Source organism: Salmo salar, chromosome ssa03, assembly GCF_905237065.1.
Source record: "Salmo salar chromosome ssa03, Ssal_v3.1, whole genome shotgun sequence".
NCBI lineage: Eukaryota > Metazoa > Chordata > Actinopteri > Salmoniformes > Salmonidae > Salmo > Salmo salar.
Window position 1 is genome coordinate 15230261 of NC_059444.1, and position 21098 is coordinate 15251358.

The following is a 21098-nucleotide window of genomic DNA, read 5'->3' on the forward strand; positions in this document are numbered from 1 at the left end:
TGTGTTTTACTAGTCTTTGTGAAGACTGATTCCTCTCTTTCATTTGCACTGATCTGGAAACAAAATATGGCAAAAGCAATATGATACATGCTTACTGATCATGCTCTCTCACATCAGTGCAGAAGAGTTAACTTAATACTGTCATTAAGAAGCAACCTGTCTCTCTCTCTGTCTCTCGCTCTCTCTGTCTCTCGCTCTCTCTGTCTCTCGCTCTCTCTGTCTCTCGCTCTGTCTTTCGCTCTCTCTGTCTCTCGCTCTCTCTGTCTCGCTCTCTGTCTCGCTCTCTGTCTCGCTCTCTCTCTCGCTCTCTCTCTGTCTCTCTCGCTCTGTCTCTCTGTCTCGTTCTCTCTGGCTCGCTCTCTGTCTCTCTGGCTCTCGGTCGCTCGCTATCTGGCTCTCTCGGTCGCTCGCTCTCTGGCTCTCTCTCGGTCGCTTGCTCTCTGGCTCTCTCTCGGTCGCTCGCTCTCTGGCTCTCTCTCGGTCGCTCGCTCTCTGGCTCTCTCTCGGTCGCTCGCTCTCTGGCTCGCTCGCTCTCTGGCTCGCTCTCTCTCTGGCTCGCTCTCTGGCTCTCTCTCGCTCTCTGGCTCTCTCGCTCTCTGGCTCTCTCGCTCTCTCTCACTCTCTGGCTCTCTCTCGCTCTCTGGCTCTCTCTCGCTCTCTGGCTCTCTCTCGCTCTCTGGCTCTCTCTCGCTCGCTCTCTGGCTCGCTCTCTGGCTCGCTCTCTGGCTCTCTCTCTGGCTCTCTCTCGCTTCTGGCTCTCGCCGCTTTCGGCTCGCGCGCCGCTTCTGGCTCTCGCCGTCGCTCTGGTTTCGCCGCTTTCGGTCGCCAACTCGCCGCTTTCTGGCTCTCGCTCGCTCGCTCTCTGGCTCTCGCTCTCTGTCTCTCGCTCTCTCTCGCTCTCTGGCTCTCTCTCGCTTGCTCTCTGGCTCTCTGGCTCTCTCTTGCTCTCTGGCTCTCTCTCGCTCGCTCTCTGGCTCTCACTCTCTCTCTCTATGGCTCTCTCTGGCTCTCTCTCTCTGGCTCTCTCTGGCTCTCTCTGGCTCTTTCTCTGGCTCTCTCGCTCTCTCTCTGGCTCGCTCTCTCTCGATTTCTCTCTGGCTCTCTCTCGCTCTCTCTCTGGCTCTCTCTCACTCTGGCTCTCTCTCGCTCTCTCTCTGGCTCTCTCTCACTCTGTCTCTCTCTTGCTCTCGCTCTGGCTCGCTCTCTCGCTCTCTCTCTGGCTCTCTCTGGCTCTGTCTCTCTCTCTGGCTCTCTCTCTCCTTTTCCATGGTCCCAGTGCTGTGTTCCTGGTGAGGCACAGGGAGACCCGGCAGCGTTTTGCCATGAAGAAGATCAACCGGCAGAATCTGATGCTGAGGAACCAGATCCAGCAGGTGTTTGTGGAGCGGGACATCCTGACCTTCGCTGAGAACCCCTTTGTGGTCTCCATGTTCTGCTCCTTCGAGACGAGACGCCACCTCTGCATGGTCATGGAGTATGTAGAAGGTAGGTTCTTGCTTAAGATATACAGTTCGGAAAGTATTCAGACCCCTTCCCCTTTTCCACGTTTTGTTACGTTACAGCCTTATTCTAAAATGTATACAATATTTTTTTCCTCTCATCAATCTACACACAGTACCCCATAATGACAAAGCAAAAACAGGTTTTTAGAAGTGTTTTCAAATGTATATAAAAATGAAATACCTAATTTACATAAGTATTCAGACCCTTTGCTATGAGGCTCAAAATTGAGCTCAGGTGCATCAAGTCGCAGTAGCACACAAATCAAAGTAGGCTCTCATGCTTGTTGCTGTCAGCCTTTTCCATTCTATTTGCTATCTTCCTCAGGTGGGGACTGTGCCAACCTGTTGAAGAACATTGGCCCGCTGCCAGTGGACATGACCCGGATGTACTTTGCGGAGACAGTCTTGGCACTGGAGTACCTCCACAACTACGGCATCGTACACAGAGACCTCAAACCTGACAAGTCAGTGTGAAACCTAACTACCGCACAGGAGGCTGGTGGCACCTTAATTGTGGAGGAGGGGCTTGTGGTAATGTCTGGAGAGGAATGAGTGGAATGGTATCAAATACATCAAACATGGTTTCCAGGTGTTTGATGCCATTCCATTCACTCCGTTCCAGCCATTGTTATGAGCCGTCCTCCCCTCAGCAGCCTCCACTTGCCTACCGCTATAGAGTTGATGGATTCTTTTTCAGTACTAGGCTTATATATTTTTTCAAAGTGGCCATTTGAAGAGGAGCGGCTGGTTATAGGTGTATATATAGCGTATTCCATACATTCTGGACCTTCTTTGCACAAAGGCTTTTCGGCATTGTTCACTATCCAGCTTTCTGTTTGTTCGACGGTCAATTATTTCTAATGTATTTTTCTTCCTGCGTAGTTTGCTAATCACGTCCATGGGCCACATCAAGCTGACTGACTTTGGCCTGTCCAAGATCGGCCTGATGAACATGACCACCAACCTGTATGAGGGACACATTGAGAAGGACACAAGGGAGTTTATAGACAAACAGGTGAGCTCTCCATCTCTCTCTGTCCTCTCTCCATTTCTCTCTGTCCTCTCTCCATCTCTCTCTGTCCTCTCTCTCTGTCCTCTCTCTCCGTCCTCTCTCTGTCCTCTCTCTCCATCTCTCTCTGTTCTCTTTCTCTCCATCTCTCTCTCTCTGTTCTCTTTCTCTCCATCTCTCTCTGTCCTCTCTCTCTGTCCTCTCTCTCTCCATCTCTCTCTGTCCTCTCTCTGTCCTCTCTCTCCATCTCTCTCTGTCCTCTCTCTGTCCTCTCTCTCTGTCCTCTCTCTCTCCGTCCTCTCTCTGTCCTCTCTCTCTCCGTCCTCTCTCCGTCCTCTCTCTGTCCTCTCTCCATTTCTCTCTGTCCTCTCTCCATCTCTCTCTGTCCTCTCTCTCTGTCCTCTCTCTCTCCGTCCTCTCTCTGTCCTCTCTCTCCATCTCTCTCTGTTCTCTTTCTCTCCATCTCTCTCTCTCTGTTCTCTTTCTCTCCATCTCTCTTCTCTTTCTCTCCATCTCTCTGTTCTCTTTCTCTCCATCTCTCTCACTCTGTTCTCTTTCTCTCCATCTCTCTTCTCTTTCTCTCCATCTCTCTCCATCTCTCTCTTCTCTTTCTCTCCATCTCTCTCTCTCTGCTGTGTGTTCTTTCTCTCCATCTCTCTCTCTGTCCTCTTTCTCTCAATTTTTGCCGTTTTTAAATTTCACTCACTGTTGTTTCTTATTCTCTCTCCTTGATCAGATTTTTTCCATCTCTCTCTCTCTCTCGCTCTCTATTTGTCTCTCTCTTATACCTTCTCATTCTGTTTACCTACCTGCCCTATACTCATTTTATCATCCAATGTCCATTCTTAAATCCTCCCTTCTTCTGGTTCTCTGTCCCAGGTGTGTGGTACTCCAGAGTACATCGCCCCAGAGGTGATCCTGAGGCAGGGCTATGGGAAGCCGGTGGACTGGTGGGCTATGGGCATCATCCTCTATGAGTTCCTGGTGGGCTGTGTGCCTTTCTTCGGGGACACGCCCGAACAGCTCTTCGGACAAGTGGTCAATGGTGAGAGTCATCTCATTAATGGGATACATTAGCCTGGTTAAATTAGACTAAATGCTATGTTTATTATTGTTTTAATCATTCACTTTGGTTTATCCAGGCTTGGGTAAACGTGGCTCTGACTGGTCAAATAGATCCAGTAAATATGCATTACAGTTAGAAAAGCTAGAGGGTGCATCTCTTATATTTGGCCATTGATTGCCACTTTTGCATGGTGCTCTCTGTCTTTTTGATCCAAGCACCCCCTCTACCTTGTCTGACTCTGTGATAGGCACACATTCCCAGGTGTCTTTCAAACGTCTAGTCACCAATGTCAAGAAGAACTTCTAGTCACCAATGTCAAGAAGAACGTCTCGTCATCAATGTCAAGAATAACTTCTAGTCACCAATGTCAAGAAGAACGTCTTGTCACCAATGTCAAGAAGAACTTGTAGTCACCAATGTCAAGAAGGATGTCTAGTCACCAATGTGAAGAAGGATGTCTAGTCACCAATGTCAAGAAGAACGTCTCATCACCAATGTCAAGAAGAACGTCTCGTCACCAATGTCAAGAAGAACGTCTTGTCACCAATGTCAAGAAGAACGTCTTGTCACCAATGTCAAGAAGAACGTCTTGTCACCAATGTCAAGAAGAACGTCTTGTCACCAATGTCAAGAAGAACGTCTTGTCACCAATATCAAGAAGAACGTCTTGTCAAGAAGAACGTCTTGTCACCAATGTCAAGAAGAACATCTAGTCACCAATGTCAAGAAGAACATCTAGTCACCAATGTCAAGAAGAACTTCTAGTCACTAATGTCAAGAAGGACGTCTAGTCACCAATGTCAAGAAGGATGTCTAGTCACCAATGTCAAGAAGGACGTCTCGTCACCAATGTCAAGAAGAACTTCTCGTCACCAATGTCAAGAAGAACTTCTCGTCACCAATGTCAAGAAGAACTTCTCGTCACCAATGTCAAGAAGAACGTCTTGTCACCAATGTCAAGAAGAACTTCTCGTCACCAATGTCAAGAAGAACGTCTCGTCACCAATGTCAAGAAGAACGTCTCGTCACCAATGTCAAGAAGAACGTCTTGTCACCAATGTCACAATTCACAACTACCAGTCTGTTTGAACTATTGCCAAATGTTTCATGTTGTATTGTGTGTAATTCAGATTAAATTGTATTCCAAAACGTGTGTATTTCACAGATGACATTATCTGGCCTGAGGGGGAGGACACCCTGCCTGCTGATGCCCAGGACCTGATCACCAGGCTGCTGAGACAAAGCCCCCTAGACCGCCTCGGGACTGGTGGGTGGCTACTTTATTGCATTTATAAAAATACATGTATTTATTTTGGGTATGATGTCAGTACAGTATTATGTTAGGACACTTTAGAAGTATCTGATTGAACAAGTCACTTCTTGGATACTTTTTTGAGACTTTTGAAGAAGTTATCACAAGATAGTTCTATTTAGGGACATGACCAATATCATTGCCACAGATCAATAAATACACACAATACAATTTTACATGTTTATTTATTTAACTAGGCAAGTCAGTTAAGAACAAATTCGTATTTACAATTGACTGCCTACCCCGGTCAAACCCGGAAGACGCTGGGCCAATTGTGTGCCGCCCTATGGGACTCCCAATCACGGCCGGATGTGATTCAACCTGGATTCAAACCAGGGACTGTAGTGACGCCTCTTGCACTGAGATGTATTGCCTTATACCGCTGCGCCACTCGGGAGCCCCTTCAGATTACTGAAATGGTTCAATGTCATAATAGTTGTTTTAATCACCAAGTTGGTTTGATGAGATGAACCAAATATGCACCACCTAAAGTGATGTGGGTTTGACTACACTGAGTGTACAAAACATTATGAACACCTGCTCTATTCATAACATAGACTGACCAGGTGAATCCAGGTGAAGGCTATGATCCCTTACTGATGTCGTCACTTGTTAAATCCACTTCAGTGAAGTGCTTTTAAATGGGGTATGGTACATGGACCAGCATCACTGTGGAACGCTTTTGACACCTTGTAGAGTCCATGCCCTGACAAATTGAGGCTGTTCTGAGGACAAAAGAGGGACTCAATATGAGAAAGATGTTCCTAATGTTTAGTGTATTCAGTTGATGATATTGATGAATAGTTTGATCAAATCGATGATACAATCATGCATCCCCATGTTACTCCCAGGGGGAACACTAGAGGTCAAGATGCACATGTTCTTTGTGGGTCTGGACTGGAACGGACTGCTACGACAGAAAGCTGAGTTTATCCCCCAACTGGAGACTGAGGATGACACCAGTTACTTTGACAGTAGGTGGCGAGCTTTACCATTCTCATTGGGAGTATTTTAAATGTGGTTGTGTACTGAAGTTTATAAGTTGGTCTTAACCTCAGATCTAGGGTCAGAATTCCTTACCCGCCAGCCTAATCTTAATCATATGGGGTGATAAAATATCTGACCCAGGGTCAGGGGTTAGGGCCAATTTAACCTAATCTGTGTAGTATGCTGCTGCTCCTTTCTTGACTTGTATTTAGGGTATATTACTGGTACCTTTTCATAGTCTAAACTACTGGAATATTTACAAATGTTATGGAATTTTCATAACATAATAAAATATGTAAATTAAGATTTGAAACAATAAAATATGATGATTTTAAAATAGAATGACTAAGCTGTAAAACAGTACCCTAAATATAACCCATCATCGTTTGTGTTTAATATGAAAGTTTCAGCATTAAATATCCTTAATATTTTTTACATGCTTTTATTTATTTTACCATGTCAATATGTCTTTGTTGTAAATGTTTTGGCACCAAACTGGTGGCAGACGTGAAAAAAGTCAATTGTTGGAAGAGTTGCGGAGTTAATTGAAAATGTAATTTTTTAGGCTATTTTCTCTTGAACCATGATATATGATCTTGAAACTCATGGACGATATGGACACAGATTAAGATTATTTTATATGAATACATTTTTAAAGTATAAATTACCGAAGTTACCATAGATTGCCATAGAGTACCTGTTAATTACCAAAGTTACAAAGAATTCTAGTTAATTACCAAAGTTACAAAGAACTTTTGTAAATTACTGGTAGTTTTCCAACCCTACTTGTACTAATGTGTGTCTCTGTTGCTCTTCAGCCCGGTCTGAGCGGTACAGCCACCTGGATTCGGAAGATGATGATGATGATGATGAGACCTGTGACGAAGATACGTCCCTGGAGCTCAAGCAGTTCTCCTCCGTGGCACATCGTTTTAGCAAGGTGGGAAATGACCTAACAACTATTCATATCGTTCAGATGTATTCTTTTCAGTTTATTAGGTACACCCATCTAGTACTGGGTCGGACCTGTTGCTTCCAGAACAGCCTGATTTTTTCGGGCGTGGTGTTCAATCGTTGCTCAATTGGTATCAAGGGACTTAACGTGTGCCAGGATAACATTCCCCACAACAGTACACCACCGCCACCAGCCTGTACTGTTGACACCAGGCAGGATGGACTCATGCTGCTTACCCCAAATCCTGACTGCCATCAGCATGACACAACAGGAACCAGCAATTTTTTTCCACTCCTTAATTGTCCAGTGTTGGTGATCGCGTGCCTATTGGAGCTGCTTCTTGTTTTTAGCTGATAGGAGTGGAACCCGGCCAGCTGCAGTAGCCCATCCGTGACAAGGATCAACGAGTTGTGCGTTCCGAGATGTCGTTCTGCAAAGTTACTATCTTCGTGCCTGAAAAGCCCTGTTCTATGTGCGTTATTTCTATATTTTCTCCTGTAGGTTTTCACTCCAACCCTGTTCCTGGAGAGCTAGGTTTTCACTCCAACCCCAGTTGTAACTAAAATGGTTAATCTTATCAACAAGCTAACTATTATAATCAGCTGCAATAGATTAGGGTTGGAGTGAAAACCTACAGGGTGGTAGCTCTCCAGGAACAGGGTTGGAGTGAAAACCTACAGGAGGGTAGCTTTCCAGGAACAGGGTTGGAGTGAAAACCTACAGGAGGGTAGCTCTCCAGGAACAGGGTTGGAGTGAAAACCTACAGGAGGGTAGCTCTCCAGGAACAGGGTTGGAGTGAAAACCTACAGGAGGGTAGCTCTCCAGGAACAGGGTTGAAGTGAAAACCTACAGGAGGGAAGCTTTCCAGGAACAGGGTTGGAGTGAAAACCTACAGGAGGGTAGCTCTCCAGGAACAGGGTTGGAGTGAAAACCTACAGGAGGGAAGCTCTCCAGGAACAGGGTTGAAGTGAAAACCTACAGGAGGGTAGCTCTCCAGGAACAGGGTTGACGTGAAAACCTACAGGAGGGTAGCTCTCCAAGAACAGGGTTGGAGTGAATACCTACAGGAGAGTAGCTCTCCAGGAACAGGGTTGGAATGTGAACCTACAGGAGGGTAGCTCTCCAGGAACAGGGTTGGAGTATGAACCTACAGGAGGGTAGCTCTCCAAGAACAGGGTTGGAGTGAATACCTACAGGAGAGTAGCTCTCCAGGAACAGGGTTGGAATGTGAACCTACAGGAGGGTAGCTCTCCAGGAACAGGGTTGGAGTATGAACCTACAGGATGGTAGCTTTCCAGGAACAGGGTTAGAGAGCCCTGCTCTACACTATACATTGGTTGTTTTGTGAAATTAGGCTAACTATAATAATTTAGCAACCAGAATATGCCGGAGTGATTTCTGCATATTGCACCCTTAAAAAGCATGCTTGTCATCTCACTGGGCTTTTTTGTGACCTTTTCTCTGACCCCTGACCTCTTTGTGCCCCCCAGGTGTACAGCAGCACAGAGCACCTGTCCACGTCAACGCCATCCAATCAGAGCCTGTCGTCGTCGGACCGCAGCCACAGTGAGGAGAAGGAGGAGAGGTGGGATGGAAGGGGTGTCCTCTCCCCAGGAGAGGGACACAAACATGTGGCCAGCGGGGACCGGAGGACGGAGGGCCACAGAGGAAGGTGAGAGACAGAGAAAGGGCCTCAGACTACACTATGTTTGGTGTGTACTTGTGAGACAAGTTTAGCTCTAGCTAAAACATCGACAGAATTCTGCTACATTTGCCTTTTATACACCTAGAAAAAAGGGTTCCAAAAGAGTTCTTTGGCTGTCCCCATAGGATCATCTTTTTTTGGTTCCAGGCAGAATCATTTTTAGTTCCAGGTAGAACCCTTTTGGGTTCCATATAAAACCTTGTGTGTAAAGGGTTCTACATGGAACCCAAAAGGGTTCTACCTGGAACCAAAAAGGGTTCTCCCATGAGGACAGCCGAAGAACCGTTTTAGGTTCTAGATAAGCACCTTTTTTTCCTAACAGTGTGTGGTTATAAGGGAGAAATCACACTTCATTCTGTTCTCTTTCCCTCCTGTCCTCTAGCCTGCGTCCCAGGGCCTCCTCCAGTTCGTCCCAGTCAGAGAGGAGTGCCAGTCCGCTGGTGATGAACAGCACCCAGAGCCTGGACACCATGCCACGCTTCGCCATCGCAGCTGAGGAAGAGGGTGAGTTTAGATTGCACTGGTTAACACACACAAATGTGTTTAGGCCTATACACACAGACACAGTCATATCCGTAAAGTAAACACCCATACAGATTTTGTGCGATTTGTACTGGGCTTACATTACTAAAAGAGAAGAATGCCCATACTCTAGCGTGCACTGTTAGACATTCACTTATCCCCCCAACCCTCTCTCTTTCTCTCTCCCTCCTCTCTCAGACGGGGTAGTGTCCAACTTGCGGCGTATCCGTCTCCGTAGTAACAGCACAGGCACGCGGCCCTCCTACAGGCGTGGGGCGTCCCGCCGCATCGGGCACCAGCTGGACACCCCCGAGAAGCCCAGGCCCCCGGCGGCCTGCAAGGTCCCCAAGTCAGCTTCCATCTCAGGCCTGTCCCTCATCATCACCCCAGGTAAATTAAACCACCAGGGCTAGCTAGCTTGTACCAGTATACTCAGACGTTAAGAAAGGTCAAGTCTCAAACGGTACCGTATTCCTGGTAACATACATTTCTGTAGATTGCTTTTGGCCAGAGCTATGGCCAAAAGTTGCCGTTTATACGGGCCAAGCATTTGAGATGCAGCCACTGACTCTATTCAGAGGTTAGCATAATGCTAACAACACCACTGTATTGTGTATGTAGCCTACAATGCCCTGTAACCTATATGATTGATATGCTTTTACTGACTTATACTTTGTTAAATTCCCCAAGAAATTCCTCAATCCTAACGTGTTCTCTCTCCATACCCCCAGACACCACGGACGGTCTCCCCAGCAGCCCCAAGTCGTCGCTGTCCCTATCCTCCAACCCCTCATCCCGGGACTCGTCCCCAAGCCGGGGAGACCTGTCCCTCAGCATCACCAGCCTGCGCCCCCCCGTGGTCATCCACAGCTCTGGGAAGAGGTTCGGCTTCGCCCTGCGCGCCATCCGCGTCTACATGGGGGACTTGGACGTCTACACCGTGCACCACATGGTCTGGGTAAGTGTTCCTGCCACAGAATTAAATAGATCACTAGACAACATGACTACAGGGTGGCCATCTTGGTCAGGGACATTTTCATGGAACAGGCCACTCAAGTATGTATCTCTATGGTTCCTAGTACTGCTGCAGTATTGGGACTTGGTTTTACTGTCTGGTTGAACTATCTGTGTGGTCTGGTATTGGTTTGTGTTGTTTAGTTATTTCATTATGTGTAATATTTGTTTATAACAACACTTGTTCTTTCAAATACCAAATGTCTGGCTGGTTTTAATCTACTAGTATTATTGTTAGCTCGCGTGCCAGTCTGTTACGGTTTCTTCTATAGCCAACATATTATTTCGTCTTGTTTTACATTTTGTTCTGAAAGCATTGATAAATGCAAAAGCAGTCAGGGTTACATTCTGGTTGGTTATTCTTCATGTGTTCCTGTAGTGTGTGGAGGAGGGCACTCCGGCCCACGAGGCGGGCCTGAGGGCTGGTGACCTCATCACCCACGTGAACGGGGAGTCGGTCCAGGGGCTGGTGCACACTGAGGTGGTGGAGCTGCTTCTCAAGGTGAGACCCACTGGAAGAGGACCATCACGCTTTCCTGATACTCCTTCTTCCTCTCTTTGTTTGGTCTCTGTCGCTCTCTCTGTCTCTCTCTGTCTTGCCTATTTTCCTACCTTCCTTCATTCCTTGCTACCTTCTGATATAAACAGTATGACTACATTTTGTCCCCAAAAATGACAAAGGAAACAAGACCGGAGGATATAGCCGGTTAACGTTTCAGCACAAGGCCTTTCTCAAGACCAGTCTCCCTGAAAAGAAACCCCAAGAAATTCCTCAGTCCTTATATTGCCCATGTCAATATTAACCCCACTGCAGTTGTCCCTGTCCCTGTCGTCCAACCCCTGTGACAGGTGGCCATATTAGACCCTGTTACTTTCACCTGTGCAATCCTGTTACAAATCAGTGATCACTGTTCTATAAGCAGGAAATATATATTCCATATGCAATCTCTATCCTACATAGAACATTTGGTGCCCAGTAAAACAATCGCCGTTCTATTCCCAGAGTGGCAGCAAGGTGACGCTGCAGACCACGGCCCTGGAGAACACCTCCATTAAGGTGGGCCCAGCCAGGAAGACCAGCTACAAGAGCAAGATGGCTCGACGCAGCAAGAAGAGCAAGAGGAAGGATGGCCAGGACAGGTAAGATCAGAACATTTTACATTTTTGTCATTTAGCAGACGCTCTTATCCAGAGCGACTTACAGAAGTGAATGCATACATTTCATGCATTATTTATTTTTTTGTACTGGCCCCCCGTGGGAATCGAACCCACAACCCTGGCATTGCACACACCATGCTGGCATTGCAAACACCATGCTCTACCAACTGAGCCACAGGGAAGACAGAACATTACAGGGCTCTCCATTATATGAGGAACAGTTACTCCAGTCACCACTACTGTAGTGCCTGCTATCTGGGTGTCATGGTAGATAAGACAAAAAGCCCTCCTCTATTGGGTGCCATTTGTAAAAAATATTAATTCTGTGCCACAGAATGCAAACATTGCCATGTTTTGCGTTCACATAATCATATATCAGAGTATTATAAAAATCATCTAATACCCAATCGGCCTAATAACTGATTTCTGAAAGCCTGTATACCCACAGCCTTTTCATTGAATCCCATTTCTCTCCTGTAGTAGACGACGTAGCATCTGGAAGAAGCTGTCCAAGCACACCCCTCCTCCCATGCAGAGCAGTCGCAGTTTCTCCTCTGGCTTCCAACATTCGGTCTCCTCCAGTGACAGCCTGTCTGGCTCCCCCACCCAGAGCCTCTCACCTGGGCCATCCACACCCTGCCGCTCCCCCGCCCCCGACCAGTCTGGAGGTGAGTTGCTAGCTTGCCTCTTTATTGGATCGAAACTAGGCCACCATTTTGTGCCGTGCATAGTTTTGTGTTGGTAAGTGGGCGTTTGACAATGTTTCAACCCTTGTGGTAGACCAAGTAAATTTGTATTTGAAGAAACGTGTGTTATGCCAAAGCTTTGGATTTAATGGCATACAGTACCAGTCAAATGTTTGGACACAACTACTCATTCAAGGGTTTTTCTTTATTTTTTTACTATTTTCTACATTGTAGAATAATAGTGAAGACATCAAAACTATAACAAATCAAAATATATTTTATATTTGCGATTCTTCAAGGCAGCCACCCTTTGCCTGGATGACAGCTTTGCACACTCTTGGCATTCTCTCAACCAGCTTCATGAGGTAGGCACCCGGAATGCATTTCAATTAACAGATGTGCCTTGTTAAAAGTTAATTTGTGGGTTTGAGCCAATCAGTTCGGGGTGGGATACAGAAGATGCGCTTATTTGGTAAAAGACCAAGTGCATTTTATGGAAAGAACAGCTCGAATAAGCAAAGAGAAACGACCGTCCATCATTACTTTAAGACATGAAGATCAGTCGATCTGGAACATTTCAAGAACTTTGAATGTTTCGTCAAGTGCAGTCGTAAAAACAATCAAGCGCTATGAAGAAACTGGCTCTCATGAGGACCGCCACAGGAAAGGAAGACCCAGAGTTACCTCTGCTGCAGAGGAAAAGTTCATTACAGTTACCAGCCAAATTGCAGCCCAAATAAATGCTTCACAGAGTTCAAGTAACAGACACATCTCAACGTTAACTGTTCAAAGGAGACTGCGTGAATCAGGCCTTCATGGTCGAACTGCTGCAAAGAAACCACTAATAAAGGACACCAATAAGAAGAAGAGACTTGCTTGGGCCAAGAAACACGAGCAATGGACATTAGACCGATGGAAATCTGTTCTTTGGTCTGATGAGTCCAAATTTGAGATTTTTGGTTCCAACCGCCGTGTCTTTGTGAGACGCAGAGTAGGTGAACGGATGATCTCTGCTTGTGTGGTTCCCACTGTGAAGCATGGAGGAGGAGGTGTCTGGTTTGCGCTTAGTGGGACTATCATTTGTTTTTCACCAGGACAATGACCGAACACACCTCCAGGCTGTGTAAGGGCTATTTGACCAAGGAGAGTGATGGAGTGCTGCATCAGATGACCTGGCATCCACAATCACCTGACCTCAACCCAGTTGAGATGGTTTGGGATGAGTTGGACTGCAGCGTGACTGAAAAGCAGCCAACAAGTAGGGCTGGGCGGAATACTGTATTTTACTATATACCGGTATTTATGCACGGACCGGTTTGGGTTTTTACTTGACCTTCTATAACGGTATTTGAATGTTTGGTTTGTTAAATGTGATACGCCGTGTATAACGTCCATTTTTATAGTTTACTGCGCTACTTGAGTCATCCCTCTGCTCTCTCTCGCTTTCCACACAGACCTAGTCCCACCCCCTGTCACTCAAGGAGCGCATTTGTTGTTGTTTGACCACGAGACACTTTCGTTCAGTCTGCATGGTCAATGTTGATGACAACGATGTTGTTTTCACTTTGATCTTAATATAAACCCACAAGCGTTCTATAATTACAATATTAGTTCGTGTTTCTTACATCTGCAAACAGATAGTTTGTATTTTCTTAGCAAGTTAAGCTAAATCGTGTTAGCCACTAATGCTAATCGCTATTTAGCTGGCTAGCTGCCTAGCTAATAAAAGTACTGAGTCAGAGCAAACATAGCTAGCTAATACAGCCTGATACCAATACTGGTGGAGGAAATAGTATCTTCTAAATCAAAGAGGAATAGGCGAAGCATGAATATGTTGGCTATATGAATAAAGATTTAATGTAGCCAAAGATTATAGGGTCCCCTAGGAAACACGGAATATCACTTTGCTTCCTACCCTGTTACAATAACTCGTCCATGGCATTTTCATTCGTTGTCATGTCAAACAACACTATGCAAAGTTCCCACTATTATTTATATTCTAACTATAGAATTATAATAAACAATCTTTTTCCATGATTCCAAAAGTTCACCCAAGTGTTTTGATCTAAATCACAATTGCAATATTTGGTTTAAAATAAGGCGTAGTATTTTTCCCCCATATCGTAGCAGTGTGGAAATAATCTCAAATGAGTGCAGGAAGTGCAGAAATGTATGGAAATGCATGAAATTATTTTTGGTTTAAGTTGAATTGAATAGTATAAAACAATCCGACTGGAGAAAGACCCATTGAAATAATTTAGAATTTAGAATATACACTACCGTTCAAAAGTTTGGGGTCACTTAGAAATGTCCTTGTTTTTGAAAGAAAAGCAAGGCAGAGTTGCAAAGAAAAAGCCATATCTCAGACTGGCCAATAAAAAGAAAAGCTTAAGATGGGCAAAAGAACACAGACACTGGACAGAGGAACTCTGCCTAGAAGCCAGCATCCCGGAGTCGCCTCTTCACTGTTGATGTAGAGACTGGTATTTTGCGGGTACTATTTAAGGAAGCTGCCAGTTGAGGTCTTGTGAGGTGTCTGTTTCTCAAACTAGACACATTAATGTACTTGTCCTCTTGCTCAGTTGTGCACCGGGGCCTCCCACTCCTCTTTCTATTCTGGTTAGAGCCAGTTTGCACTGTTCTGTGAAAGGAGCAGTACACAGTGTTGTACGAGATCTTCAGTTTCTTGGCAATTTCTTGCATGGAATAGCCTTCATTTCTCAGAACAAGAATAGACTGACAAGTTTCAGAAGAAAGGTCTTTGTTTCTGGCCATTTTGAGCCTGGAATCGAACCCACAAATGCTGATGCTCCAGATACTCAACTAGCCTAAAGAAGGCCAGTTGTATTGCTTCTTTAATCAGAAGAACAGTTTTCAGCTGTGCTAACGTTTTGTAATGATCTATTAGCCTTTAAAAATGATAAACTTGGATTAGCTAACACAACGTGCCATTGGTTGATAATGGGCCTCTGTACGCCTATGTAGTCATTCCATAAAAAATCTGCCGTTTCCAGCTACAACAGTCATTTACAACATTAACAATGTCTACACTGTATTTCTGATCAATTTGATGTTATTTTAATGGACCAAAAAATTGGCTTTTCTTTCAAAAACAAGGACATTTCTAGGTGACCCCGAACTTTTGAACGGTAGTGTATGTGTTGCCACCTTAGGGTCACGCACTACTCATAAAGCAAATGTGGAAGTTTTATTAATCAAGAACATAAAATACTGTCAAAAATGTGAAAAATACCATGATATGATATTTTGGTCATATCGCCCAGCCCTACCAACAAGTGCTCAGCATATGTGGGAACTCCTTCAAGACTGTTGGAAAAGCATTCCAGATGACGCTGGTTGACAGAATGCCAAGAGTGTGCAAAGCTGTCAAAGGCAAAAGGTTGCTCAAATATAAAATATATTTAGATATAACACTTTTTGGTTACTATATGATTCCATATATGTTGTTTCATAGTTTTATGTCTTCACTATTATTCTACAATGTAGAAAATAGTCAAAATAAAGAAAAACCCTTGAATGAGTTTGTGTCCAAACTTTTGACTGGAACTGTATGTCATACAGAAAAAGTTTAGGATAACGTTTATTCTAGCTATTATCAAACAGTTATCAGCACTAAAGTGAGAATGTTTGTTTGATTTCTGCAATTACAAAGCAAAGGCTTATCTACATCATGTTCTTCTGTTCTCTCTCAGACTCCAACTCCCCCCAGAGCTCCTCTCCCTGCTCCAGCTCTCCCAACTCCCCCGTCCCCCAGGCCCGTCCCAGCTCCCTTCACGTCCTGGGCCGCTACACCAAGGCAGGTCGCTGCAAGTCTACAAGCAGCATCCCCCCCTCCCCGCTGGCCTGTATCCCCCCTCCGCAGCCCCTCTCCCCCCAGTGCTCTCCATCCTCCCTCCCCAGCCTTTCAAAGGGCCTCCACGGCTTCCACGGCAAGACCCTGTCCCCTCCCACCATCGCCCGCCATTCTGTGCGCCCCCGCAGCGCCGAGCCGCCCCGTTCGCCCCTCCTCAAGAGGGTGCAGTCGGCTGAGAAGCTCTCAGGGGTGTACCACGGCGACAAGAAGGCCTACGCCACCCGCCGACACACCATGGAGATGCCCCTGTCGGAGGGGGAGGGGCTTGAGGACCTGGAGGATACCGCCACAGGGTTTGTCTGTGTGGGAGAACAACATGGCCGCCAGGGCCTTTATCTGGGCGGTCAGAGAAGCCACAGGGAGTCGGCCAGCAGCGACCACCGCTCCAATGAGGTGGTGGTGATGAGGAAACTGGCCCTGTCTGAGAGGAGGGACTCCTTTAAGAAGCAGGAGGCGGTGCAGGAGGTGAGCTTTGACGACCCGGAGGAAAAGGAGGCCCAAAGCCCTGCGCTTCCCATCAGGCAGCCGCGTTTCAAGGCGTCGTGGATCAACTCAGCTCAGTCCGACTGGAGCCTGGAGGTGGCAGGGCGAGGAGCACAGGGTACAGCAGCGCAGAAATCCAAGCCAAGGGAGAAGGAGGGGTATTAGTCTAGTGTTGCTCCAATAAGGTGAAAGGTCTAGGTAGAGTCACACCCTAGACTAAGGTTACATGCTCTCTGACCGGCTACTGTACCGTATATGAAGGGCTTGCATGTTTATCCGCGAGAATATACTCAAGCCTGAGCCAATTGAGGCAACTGGAGGGAGAGTACAACAACAACAAAAAGACTTCACACGGTTGAGTTACAGTATGCCTCGTACCACACTCGAAACTGTTGAGACAAAATTGGTTTAATCCCTCCCACCTTTGGTTTTAGGTTCACTGTAGCACCTGTAACATTTTTGTACTTTGTAAATACCTTTTTTTTATGAAATAACCTATTTATTACATTTTATGTTCATTTTATTTGTTTCGGGCTGAATATGACTTCATTTATTGGCCCTTATTTGTGACAATGTCACAAATTTGATGCGCCCATTATGTTGTGTGAATGGATAGAGACATGAGGAAACTCCAAGTTAATGAACTAAATTAAGAACAAAGATTTGGATGTGGCTTATAGATGCAGACAGACGATGAATAAAATGTTTTCTCCAATATCTGTTAAATTGCTTAACATTCTATTAGTGTTCCAAAAGTGTTTCATGACATGAAATATGGCTGCTGATTTTGTCTGATCAAAATAGGCCTTTCAAACATACGTTGAATGTTTATGTACTTAGTGTGTCCAAGCCCTTTAATTCAGTGCCGTCTTTAACACACTAGAACAATAATGTGGTAGTAATGATTCATGGTCACAGGGATAGTGAAATAGTGCCCCCGTGCCAAAGCATGGATTTCTCATAAGAACCCTTCTAAATAAGAGGTACTGTACATAGGAAGCTTCAGGATTGAGCCCTGCTGCCAAGCCCTGTCAATCATTCCAGTGATGTCATCAAATGGATAAACTCCACTGATTCTTCCATTGGTTTAAATCACAAAATGATTGACGGGACACAAAATAAAGGACGCTTTGTTCTGCCATTGCTACCTTTTTGATACTAGATTGTTGGTGATCCTGCAATGCCATACTGACCTGCTTGTTGAAGCAAGCTACCCTACAATGTAATCTAGCGGAAGAGTGTATTTGCACAGGTTAGGCGTTATCCCCTAACACTGTTCTCATTATTTTTCAGAACTCTTGTTTTCCTTTTGCATTTTAAGAATTGTGCAGTGTATGTAGAAACTGTCTCCCTGTGCTGTTTTTTTAAAACCATGTTATATGAATGAATGTTTACATTTTAGGGTCAGATGTGTCCTGTATGTGAACTTTTTCCATCTTCACTGTTGAAGGGGGAAATCTGCAGTTGCTCCATCCATTTTTGGACTTATAAATTAATGATATGTACCCATTGATTGTAGAATATTATAATTTATAAAAGCCTCATGAGCTTGGTTCAACTGTCGTTCCCCATCAGAACCCAAAATATAAACTTGTTTTTCTCCAGTGGTTGTAAACAAAGTAAATGTAAACAAACCCTGTAAAGCCTCAAAACATGGTTAAAACTATATATTTTTTTGATATCATGAATTTTAGTGGTTGCATTTCTCCAGCCAATTCCTCAGCTTTTTACTGAAACAGTGGCGGGGAGAGAGTACGCTTTGTTATTGTTTCAACTGCTGATTGGCCCTTTAAATTATTTGAAAAAAATGTACCCCCTTTTTCCCTTCCCAATTTTGATCTTGTCTCACAGCCGGTTGTGACACAGCCTGGGATCGAACCTGGGTCTGTAGTGACGCCTCAAGCACTGTGATGCAGTGCCTTAGACCGCTGCGCCACTCGGGAGGCCCCCTTTAAATTATTCTGAACAACGAATGACAGGGATCAGCAGGATTCCCACAGAAGCCCTGAAGGACAAAGAAATTTAACTGTGTTTTGTATATTTGGATATGGAAGCAGTCTTGTTGCATTGCTGATATGCCTATGCTGTTTACAAACACCATAACTAACCTAAACGGAAGTTGGCAATCAAGAACAACAGACTTAATAGAATGGTGAGAGATTTGAAGATGTAGGCAATGGTTTGGCTGTCAACACTGTATACTGTCATTGTTTTCTTCTGCAACTATAGAATGAACAACAAAAATTCTTCCACTCGTGGTTATTTCAGATAAACTGTCATATTAGGATGAACTGTCTTACTGTATGTCAGATGATGTTAGGAACACGTGTTTCACAGTTGGCTGGGGATATGGGAATATTGACCAAGTTAAAATACAAATAATAATGTGTCACCAACTAATACTTGAACAACTGGAACGAGATAGGATAACAGAAGGTCAGAAATCTAAAACGTATCTACTTTTTTTTATATATATACTTTATTAGTACTTGAAACAAGTAAGTGTGATTTTTGTGAGGGTATAATAAAATAGGTCATTCAATTCAAAATGGATTTCCCAGATCTTGATGTTGTCAAAGTGTGGTCCATTTATTGGAAATAATACTGTGTCCTCATGCTAGACATTTTTCACTGAACTGAATAACTATTTGTTATATTAGTCAGATGTTGTTTTCATGGTCTTGCTTGCTAGGGAATTTATCTGATTCTTTGATTGCAAATATATTACCCATTCTGCACTTTTACATTGTTTAATGTAACACAAGAAAAAAGACTTGTTCTGAATGCACCCAAATTAGTGTGTAGTTTTACATAACTGAAATGTATTCATTTAGTGGTCTTCGATTCAACTTCAATAATAAAACGGGGTGAAAGCCTGAGGTGCACGCAGAATATAACCAACTGATTACAACTACCTTCTCATATTTTTCCTGATGTTTGATAAATGGGATATCTGTAATGGTCAATTGTAATCCATAAACATAATTAATGTTTGTTTTGTCTTACCTTGGTGGCCCTCAAACTTCATTGTATATTTCCCAAACTGGTTTCTGGTGGAAGTTGGTGTGAAATTCATTTTCTCTCAATTGTCTAACAGTGTTTGAAATAAATGAATGGCAGAAGAATAATATGAAGTGTACAGTTCTTTTTGGGACTTACATCTTACAACATTTTGGAGAAGCACATTCACAACACTAACAACTATAGAGGCTTATTGTGATCAAATGCATATTTCTCTATTCAAAACATATATCGTCTGTAACAATAAGTCTTCACATCTGAAGGCCAGGTACATTATTTTATTTATCCTTTATTTAACTAGGCAAGTCAGTTAAGAACAAATTCTTATTTACAATAATGGCCTACCCTGGCCAAACCCTCCCCTAAACCGGACGACGCTGGGACAATTGTGCGCCGCCCCTATGGGACTCCTGATCATGGCCAGGTGTGATACAGCCCAGAATCGAACCAGGGTCTGTAGTGACACCTCTAGCACTGAGATGCAGTGCCTTAGACTACTGTGCCACTCGGGAGCCAAATCTTTTTCCTAAATTTGAATATTCTTTGTTCAACCTGGTAGCTAATTGGCAACAACAACAACAAAAAAGATGGAGTAGCCTAGTTATTAGCTCTTCCTGATACAGCACAGACTATCCTTCATCAGCATTCTGAACAAGGTTATGGTATAATCAATCAATTTTTATAAAATGCTGTTATGAAAAGGCATGAAATAGTTGTATTGTCAAAGTACTTTTTTTTAGGATGATTGAAATGCTTCAATTCAGGAGAGGAAATATTTATCATGGTCATATGGGCAATTGCACGATAACGGAATTGCGCCGAGACTGATTTTTCACTTTGAAATGTATGCCAAACAAAAAACTATTGATTGAAAAATTTAACAAACCATACAACTATGCACAAGGACTACTTTTAAATATTTACACTGAACATTTTACAAAAACATTTACTGGAAGAACTGTGCAGATGCAAAGTTTGGTAACATAATTTAGGTAAAATCTCCCACTGTTTTTTGTGTCCACGTTTTACCAAAACTGTTAAATATATGCTCCAAATTAAGATTTAACGATTACAGAAAGAATGGGGTGTCAGCTATGACATGACACATTGACTTTGAAGAAATCTATTTTGATTTTGGTTATTGAACAACAGTAAGTGAAGTGGATTTATACCCAGTAACGGAATTACGGTAATGGAATTTCATCATGGGTCCCTGATCTGTATTGCACAGAAATGCATGGATATGAATGTCATTCTCTTCATGGTGATGTATCTTGAATAGGTACACAAAGGCATAGATATGCAATATCCTAATTTGCATATTTGGGTATTATTCTAAACATTGGCTATTATTTTAATGAGCTCTGCCCTCAAACAACACAACATTTAGTTGGTCAGGACCAAATCTGAACCAGTCATAGACATCTATATTTCACAAGTTTGGACATCAAAGTACAGCACAGTAGAGCTCAGTAGAGTACAGTGGAGTACAGTACAGCACAGTACAGTAGAGTACAGTAGACTATATTTCAATACAATACAGTACAATACATTATACTGTACTTAACTCTAGTGTACTCTACTGTAGTAAACAATACTTTACTTTGCTTTACTGTACTGTGCTGTCCAAACTTGTGGTCTGTGCCTACTATGATTTCCCATTGAAGCCAATTCAATTGCAGACATTCTGTTACAGATTTTACTGAAATTCTGTTAATGATTTGGATTTAATCACTTAATAATTAATAAACAAAATTGATATCAGTAAAAACCCGAACTACTTGTCACTTATGTGAACTTTCAT

General features: G+C 43.9%; 1 protein-coding gene across 2 annotated transcripts in view; it reads left to right on the plus strand.

Moving 5' to 3' along the window:
- The window catches only part of LOC106599001 (microtubule-associated serine/threonine-protein kinase 3), an 80535-nt gene extending 61134 nt beyond the window's left edge, over positions 1-19401 (plus strand). For both annotated transcript variants that reach the window (XM_014190039.2, XM_014190038.2), the window contains 15 exons: positions 1277-1485; positions 1828-1966; positions 2385-2517; positions 3391-3556; positions 4743-4844; positions 5741-5863; positions 6695-6816; positions 8322-8503; positions 8919-9040; positions 9257-9448; positions 9790-10016; positions 10452-10574; positions 11076-11212; positions 11711-11898; positions 15630-19401. In XM_014190039.2, coding sequence (XP_014045514.2) covers positions 1277-1485; positions 1828-1966; positions 2385-2517; positions 3391-3556; positions 4743-4844; positions 5741-5863; positions 6695-6816; positions 8322-8503; positions 8919-9040; positions 9257-9448; positions 9790-10016; positions 10452-10574; positions 11076-11212; positions 11711-11898; positions 15630-16438 — 2974 coding nt within the window. In that variant the 3' untranslated portion in view covers positions 16439-19401. The remainder of the gene's footprint in view (positions 1-1276; positions 1486-1827; positions 1967-2384; positions 2518-3390; positions 3557-4742; positions 4845-5740; positions 5864-6694; positions 6817-8321; positions 8504-8918; positions 9041-9256; positions 9449-9789; positions 10017-10451; positions 10575-11075; positions 11213-11710; positions 11899-15629) is intronic.
- The last annotated feature ends 1697 nt before the right edge of the window (positions 19402-21098 follow it).